Consider the following 8,534-nt stretch of genomic DNA (forward strand, 5'->3'; position numbering starts at 1 on the left):
GGCTTGAGAGGAGGAAGCAGTGTAGGAGGAAGCAGTGCAGGAGGTAGCAGCAGCATAGGAGGAAGTAAGGAGGGGGAAGGGGACAACAACAAGATCCCATGCAAGTTTGGATCAAATCATAGAGCAAGACTGGGCACCTTCATCTGATGAGGAGAGCAACCCAGGTGACTTAAGTTAGGAAGAGAATGATTGGGCTCAGCTTCCACCATTTAAGCCATCAAATGGTAGGAAGAGCAGGGCCAAAAAGAATAAAGTTAGGGTTTGGTATGATGAGAAGAGGGAAAACCCACAAGAACAATTTGTCAAGAAACTTTGTTTCCTAGATGTGCAGCAGTTCAGAAGGGCACTGCTTACATTTCACATCTCACAAAACAGGAACTACTCATTTCATAGGAATTGCTCAGATAGAATTATTGTAGTTTGTAGTACAGATGACTGTCCTTTTTCATTGCTGCTTCCAAAATTGCACATGAGAAGAAATTTTGCATAAATAAAATGAACTTGTACCACAATTGTCCTGCTGTTGGAGAGATCACCAAAGTGACTGCTAGGTGGTTGGCACATGAGTGTGAGCAACAGTTAAGGTCTGACATAAACACACTAGTCCAGGCAATAATGGACAATTTGAAGAAAAAACATGGAATTGAAGTGTCCATTCACATGGTCTACAGGGCAAGGAAAGCAACTAAGGAAGTTGTCCAAGGAGATCAGAGGGCACAATACACTAGGATAAGGGATTACCTCCAAGTTGTGTTGGATACCAATCCTGGAAGTAGATGCATTGTTACAACAAAGCATTTAAAGACTTGTCCTAGCAAAAACCCTAGATTTCATGGCTTGTTCATGTGCCTCAATGCTTGCAAAGAGGGCTTCATAAATGGTTGCAGACCCTTCATAGGTACTTGCATAATTATTTTCCCAACATCTTTCCCATTGCATTTGGTTATGTTTGGTACTAATGTGTTCTGTTTGGTTTTAGGTATTGATGGTTGCTTTGTTAAGTTGACAATAGGGCAACAAATATTGGCTGCAACTGGAAGAGATAGTAATAACAACATCTTTCCCATTGCATTTGCAATTGTTGACAAGGAAGACACTGCCAGCTGGTCCTGGTTTCTAACCCAGCTCAAGTATGCTCTTGGTGGTGAGTCAGGGAACTATGGCAACTACACTATCATATCTGATAGACAAAAGGTACCTCGCACATCATCATTCTTATATTTACTGAAGTTTTACCATGCTTAGTACTATCAAATTGTTTGTTGTTATACTATATTTCGAACACTAGTTATTTAAACAGTGCCTTCTTAAAGCCATAAACAATGTCTTCCCAAATTGCCCTCAAAGATACTGCCTTAGACATATTTATCAGAACTTTCAAACAGCTGGCTTTAGAGGTGAAGAGTTAAAGAAGTATATGGATCAGGCTAGTTATTCATATACTGAGCATGGTTTTGATCAAGCAATGGAAGGCATGAAAAGAGAGTGTGAGGCAGCTTGGAAATGGCTTAGAAAGATACCCAAGCATACATGGGCTAGACATGCCATGGATAAAAATTGTAAAACTGATTTGGTTGTTAACAATATTAGTGAAGTTTTCAACAAAATGATACTTGATGTGAGAGGTAAACCAATTAAAACCATGGTTGATGGCATCAGAACTAAATTGCTAGTTAAGTTCAATGCAAACAGGACCAAGACTGGGACAACCAAGTGACAGATATGCCCAACATATGCTGAAAAACTAGAAGAAGCAAAACACCATGCTAGATATTGCCAGTCCATCAAAGCAGGACCAAATCTATACCAGGTTAGCAGTGGAGAAAGCACACATGCAGTAAATCTGCAAGTGCACACATGTGGGTGTAGTAAATGGGACATGTCTGGTGTTCCTTGCAAGCATGGTGTTTCTGCAATTAATAAGGCAAAACTTCATCCAGAAGATTTTGTTAGTGATTTCTTCAAGAAACCAATGTACCAAGTAGCCTACAATCCAATTGTGTATCATGTGTCTGGGCCTGATCTATGGCCAAATACTGGGACCCTAACATAGAACCACCAGTTTTCAGAGACAAGCCAGGAAAGAAGCAGACTAAGAGGAGAAGGAATCAGTTTGATAAGCCAGCTCCCAAAGATACTTCAAGGATGGCAACAATAACCTGCAACAATTGCAACTTGACAGGTCATAGGTACACTAGCTGCCACAAAAATCTGAAGCCAGCCCTAGCAATGAGAAGGAACCAACACCAGGTTGAATCTTGTGTATATATGTTGTCACTGCAGGTTAAATCTTGTGTATATTTAATACTAAGTTCTAATCTGTCTATATGTTGTCACTGCAGGAAAACAGGAGAGTTGATGCACCAATGGCAGCTCCATCTGCTCCACCAGCAGCAAGGGCAAGAGCTCCTGCTGCAACCAGTGCAACACCAAGGACAGCTCCATCAGCTCCAGCTGCAACTAGGGCTGCACCTAGGGCAGCTCCTTCTGCTCCTGCTCCAACAAGACCAAGTTCATCTTCTGCTGCTGCTAATAGGCCTAGTTCATCTTCTGCTAGTGCTGCTAGGACAAGGGTAAAGAGAACATTCATACCACCAAGAGTGTTAGGTACTGGAAGAGTGAGAAAGCCATCATACAAGATGTCTGACTGGTTCAATTGTTCTCAAGGCAGCAAGAAGTGATGTCATGTGAAACATGTTTAATTCGGCCTGTTTTGGCTAGTTTGTGATGAAGAATATTAAGAATTTTATGTTGAAACCAGTTAGTTCAAGTCCAAGTGGCGGACTATGTAATGTACCTAATGGTTGTAATGCACTATCGTACTCTGGTTATGATGATATGATGATGAACTTATTAGTTATGATGTTTTCAAGAAGTTTTCATTCTGTTGTTGTGATGATGATCATAGTTTTCATAGTTGATATGATGATGATCTTAGTTTTCATGGTGTTGATATGTTGGTGATCATAGTTTTAATAGTTGATATGATGATGATCTTAGTTTTCATAGTTGATATGTTGATGATCATAATTGATATGTTGGTGATCATAGTTTTCATAGTTGATATGATGATGATCTTAGTTTTCATGGTGTTGTTATGATGGTGATCACTTGGGCATTTAGGGTGCCTCGACATCGACAAAAAAAATTGCACAAAAATAGTTTGGCCCGAGGCTCGAACCCAGGACCAGTGGGTAGTAACCATGCGTTCAATGCCAATGGGATAGTGCTAGTGATCTTGTTTGAGTAGCATCCGCAATTTTACTTATATTTAGTTAGGCACGTACTGTGTTGAGAGTGCGTTGCGGTCGGCAGCATGGTGAATGTGCGTTTAGTATAACTCGTCGTTTCGGTTTCTCAGCCTTTAATATGTGTCCACCCACCGCTCTCTCCGATCACTCACCCACTCGCCGCCCGCACCGCCCACTCCACTTCCCCCTCTCTCCCATCGAAACCACCGCCGACAGCCACCCCCACTGCCGTCGCCATGGACTGGCAGCTGGCCATCGAAGAGCTCGCCGACAACAACCAGGAGCTGCACGCGCAGTACAAGGAGATCGCGCGCTGGTTCCCCAGTCTGGCGATGCTGAGGAACCATGCCCGCGGCCTGGTGAAGGTGATGACACATGCCGAAAGGCAGCGTGCTTTCCCTGTCGGCCGCACCGTCCCGCCGACGACCATTCTCATGTTGGCGATGCACGAGGTGCAGCGCTCCCCCGACCCCAGGCAGCGCGCCCGTTGGTGTATGTACCGCTCATCCACCACGCCGGCGGCCGCCGCAGATGAAATCACCGACGCCGTCCTTGCTCTCCCAGCCCCCATCAACAACGCCTACTGGGAGAGGCGCAATCCATGGGTCCTCGGGCCAGACGAGGACTCTAACGCCGAGTCCTCTGACGACTACTACTCTGACGCTTCTGGCGACTACTCCTCTGATGACGAGGTGGACGAGGCCGTCGTACTCTCCTCCGACTCCTCTGATGACGAGCCTAATGTGCAGCTCCTGGCGCTGATACGTCTCCAACGTATCTATAATTTTTGATTGCTCCATGCTATATTATCTACTATTTTAGACATTATTGGGCTTTATTTTCCACTTTTATATTATTTTTGTGACTAACCTATTAACCGGAGGCCCAGCCCAGAATTGATGTTTTTTTCCTGTTTTAGGGTTTCGAAGAAAAGGAATATCAAACGGAGTCCAAACGGAATGAAACCTTTGGAAATGTGATTTTCTCATCAGATAAGATCTAAGAGACTTGGACCCTCCGTCAAGAAAGCCACGAGGTGCTCACGAGGGTAGGGGCGCGCCCCCTCCCCTAGGGCGCGCCCCTACCTCGTGGGCCCCTTGAAGCTCCACCGACGTACTTCTTCCTCCTATATATATCCACGTACCCCCAAACGATCAGGGACGGAGCCAAAAACCTAATTCCACCACCGCAACTTTCTGTATCCACGAGATCCCATCTTGGGGCCTATTCCGGAGCTCCGCCGGAGGAGGCATCGATCACGGAGGGCTTGTACATCATCATCCAAGCCCCTCCGATGAAGTGTGAGTAGTTTACTTCAGACCTACGGGTCCATAGCTAGTAGCTAGATGGCTTCTTCTCTCTTTTTGGATCTCAATACAATGTTCTCCCCCTCTCTCATGGAGATCTATTCGATGTAATCTTCTTTTTGCGGTGTGTTTGTTGAGACCGATGAATTGTGGGTTTATGATCAAGTCTATCTATGAATAATATTTGAATCTTCTCTGAATTCTTTTATGTATGATTGGTTATCTTTGCAAGTCTCTTTGAATTATCAGTTTGGTTTGGCCTACTAGATTGGTTGTTCTTGCCATGGGAGAAGTGCTTAGCTTTGGGTTCAATCTTGTAGTGTCCTTTCCCAGTGACAGAAGGGGCAGCAAGGCATGTATTGTATTGTTGCCATCGAGGATAACAAGATTGGGTTTTTATCATATTGCATGAAACTATCCCTCTACATCATGTCATCTTGCTTAAGGCGTTACTCTGTTTTTAACTTAATACTCTAGATGCATGCTGGATAGCGGTCGATGAGTGGAGTAATAGTAGTAGATGCAAAATCGTTTCGGTCTACTTGTCTCGGACGTGATTCCTATATACATGTTCATACCTAGATATTCTCATAACTATGCTCAATTCTGTCAATTGCTCAACAGTAATTTGTTCACCCACCGTAGAATACTTATGCTCTTGAGAGAAGCCACTAGTGAAACCTATGGCCCCGGGGTCTCTTTCTCATCATATCAATCTCCATCACTTTACTATTGCTTTGCTTTTACTTTGCTTTTACTTTATTTACTTTGCATCTCTATACCAAAAATACCAAAAAAAATATTATTTATCATCTCTATCAGATCTCACTTTCGTAAGTGACCGTGAAGGGATTGACAACCCCTAAGCGTGTTGGTTGCGTTGAGCTATTGTTTTTGTGTAGGTATGAGGGACTCGAGCGTAGCCTCCTACTGGATTGATACCTTGGTTCTGAAAAACTGAGGGAAATACTTACGCTACTTTGCTGCATCATCCCTTCCTCTTTGGGGAAATCCAACGCAGTGCTCAAGAGGTAGCAAGAAGAATTTCTGGCGCCGTTGCAGGGGAGCTTCGCGCAAGTTAAGATTTGACTCCCGACAACGAACCATTTCTGGCGCCGTTGCTGGGGAGTCTTCGCAAAAGTCAACATACCAAGTACCCATCACAATCGCTATCTCCCGCATTACATTATTTGCCATTTGCCTCTCGTTTTCCTCTCCCCCATTTCACCCTTGCCGTTTTATTCGCCCTCTCTCTCTATCCTCCCTCTCTATTTGCCTCTTTTGCCTGTTTGCTCTTGTTTGCTCGTGTGTTAGTTTGCTTGCTTGTCGTTATGGCTAGTTCTTTACCTTCTGCCTCTATGTTTGAAATTGGGGATACCATTGTCGATAATAATTTTGATGCTCCTACTAAAGAACCCACTATCTCACATATAAAAAGATTTCGTGTTGGTAGCGGTAATATTATTGGAAAAGGAGTTATTCAAGATTTCTTTACTTGTGCCGGTGCTTTACCTTCTATGGGTAGTTCTATTCTTCATAGAACTAGTAGTCTTGCGGACGCTATTGCCATGCTTGTAGTTGAACTTGAGAGGCAATTCATGCACTTGCATCCTTCTATACAAAGGATTTTCCTAGAATTTTCTAAAATTGAGCATTCTTCTGTTAAGCATGCCGTTACTATCTTTTTGGCTCATGAGTTTCGATTCATAATTAAAGAGGCCAAAGAAATCTTTGCGCATTATAGGGTGGATGCTTGCCGTCCTCCCATAGAGACTATCCTCTTTGATCAAGAAGAAATAATGCATTTTCAATCTCTAGACTATGTTGCTTTCAATGAAAATCTTAGAAAAAGGGTTCCTACCAATGTTTTAGTTGATAGAATTTCTGAACTTAATGATGATTTAGCTATTCAAGATAATGAATTGGTATATTCTCTTGAATATAGGCTCACAAAGTTCTGTCAAAAGAATGCTTATAATGATGAATTGGTTGTGCAATATGAAGGACCAAAGGAGGAACCTATACCTCCCAAGGTTGATCTTGGAGACTTTTGTCCCAACAAATTTAGCCCTTTTGATTACTTTTGCTTGCCTCAAAGAAAACTTGCTGCGGAACATAGACAATATGAAATGAGTTTTAACAATCTATCTTACTATTATGGCAATACCTAGATCTATTCTTGCTTGTTATGCCTAGCTAGGGGCGTTAAACGATAGCGCTTGTTGGGAGGCAACCCAATTTTATTTTTGTTCTTTGATTTTTTATCCTGTTTAGTAATAAATAAATTATCTAGCCTCTGTTTTGGTTGTGTTTTTTGTGTTTAATTAGTGTTAGTGCCAAGTAGAACCGTTGGGAAGACTTGGGGAAAGTCTTGATTGAACTTGCTGTAAAAAACAGAAACTTTAGCGCTCACGAGAATTGCTGTCATTTTTATTTGTAAAGTGATATTTAGTTAATTATTTTTGCATATGATTAATAGATAAATTACTCATGTCCAGCAATTTATTTTAGAATTTTTGGGTTTCCAGATCTTGCTCTAGCTACAGATTACTACAGACTGTTCTGTTTTTGACAGATTCTGTTTTTCGTGTGTTGTTTGCTTATTTTGATGAATCTATGGCTAGTAAAATAGTTTATAATCCATAGAGAAGTTGGAATACAGTAGGTATAACACCGATATAAATAAATAATGAGTTCATTACATTACCTTGAAGTGGTCTTTTGTTTTCTTTCACTAACTGAGCTCACAAGATTTTCTACTTTAAGTTTTGTGTTGTGAAGTTTTCAAGTTTTGGGTAAAGATTTGATGGATTATGGAACAAGGAGTGGCAAGAGCCTAAGCTTGGGGATGCCCATGGCACCCCCAATATAATCTAAGGACATCTAAAAGCCAAAGCTTGGGGATGCCCCGGAAGGCATCCCCTCTTTCGTCTACTTCTATCAGTAACTTTACTTGGAGCTATATTTTTATTCACCACATGATATGTGTTTTGCTTGGAGTGTATTTTATGATTTGACTCTTTGCTTATTAGTTTACCACAATCATCCTTGATGTAGAAACCTTTTGAGAGAGCCATACATTATTTGGAATTTGATAGAATACTCTATGTGCTTCACTTATATCTTTTAGAGCACGGTGGTGGATTTGTTTTATAGAAACTATTGTTCTCTCATGCTTCACTTAGATTATTTTGAGAGTCTTAATAGCATGGTAATTTGCTTAAAATCCTAATATGCTTGGTATGCAAGATTAATAATAAAACTTTCTTATGAGTGTGTTGAATACTAAGAAAAGTTTGATGCTTGATGATTGTTTTGAGATATGGAGGTAATAATATCAAAGTCATGCTAGTTGAGTAGTTGTGAAATTGAGAAATACTTGTGTTGATGTTTGCAAGTCCCGTAGCATGCACGTATGGTAAACGTTATGCAACAAATTTGAAACATGAGGTGTTATTTGATTGTCTTCCTTATGAGTGGCGGTCGGGGACGAGCGATGGTCTTTTCCTACCAATCTATCCCCCCAGGAGCATGCGCATAGTGCCGAGGTTTTTGATGACTTGTAGATTTTTGCAATAAGTATGTGAGTTCTTTATGACTAATGTTGAGTCCATGGATTATACGCACTCTCACCCTTCCACCATTGCTAGCCTCTTCGGTACCGTGCATTGCCCTTTCTCACATTGAGAGTTGGCGCAAACTTCGCCGGTGCATCCAAACCCCGTGATATGATACACTATTTCACACATAAACCTCCTTATATCTTCCTCAAAACAGCCACCATACCTACCTATTATGGCATTTCCATAGCCATTCCGAGATATATTGCCATGCAACTTTCCATCATTCCGTTCATCATGACACATTCATCATTGTCATATTGCTTAGCATGATCATGTAGTTGACATAGTATTTGTGGCAAAGCCACCGTTCATAATTCTTTCATACATGTCACTCTTGGTTCATTGCATATCCC

The 8,534-nt window shown here is 41.7% G+C and overlaps 1 protein-coding gene across 1 annotated transcript; it reads left to right on the plus strand.

Moving 5' to 3' along the window:
• Nucleotides 1–495: 495 nt before the first annotated feature.
• Nucleotides 496–1,717, plus strand: LOC119299508. The gene is made up of 3 exons (XM_037576718.1): nt 496–898; nt 980–1,194; nt 1,301–1,717. Exons 1-3 carry the CDS (start codon nt 496–498, stop codon nt 1,715–1,717), a joined length of 1,035 nt encoding a protein of 344 aa, XP_037432615.1.
• Nucleotides 1,718–8,534: the final 6,817 nt, after the last annotated feature.

The sequence above is a fragment of the Triticum dicoccoides genome, chromosome 5A, assembly GCF_002162155.2.
Source record: "Triticum dicoccoides isolate Atlit2015 ecotype Zavitan chromosome 5A, WEW_v2.0, whole genome shotgun sequence".
Classification (NCBI taxonomy): domain Eukaryota; kingdom Viridiplantae; phylum Streptophyta; class Magnoliopsida; order Poales; family Poaceae; genus Triticum; species Triticum dicoccoides.

Bases quoted from the DNA above. Each gene is read 5' to 3' on its own strand.
- LOC119299508 (XM_037576718.1), top strand. From the start codon at position 496: ATGAACTTGTACCACAATTGTCCTGCTGTTGGAGAGATCACCAAAGTG. The intron at 899-979 runs GTACTTGCATAA...GTTTGGTTTTAG, and splicing joins TGGTTGCAGACCCTTCATAG to GTATTGATGGTTGCTTTGTT. The intron at 1,195-1,300 runs GTACCTCGCACA...TTATTTAAACAG, and splicing joins TCATATCTGATAGACAAAAG to TGCCTTCTTAAAGCCATAAA.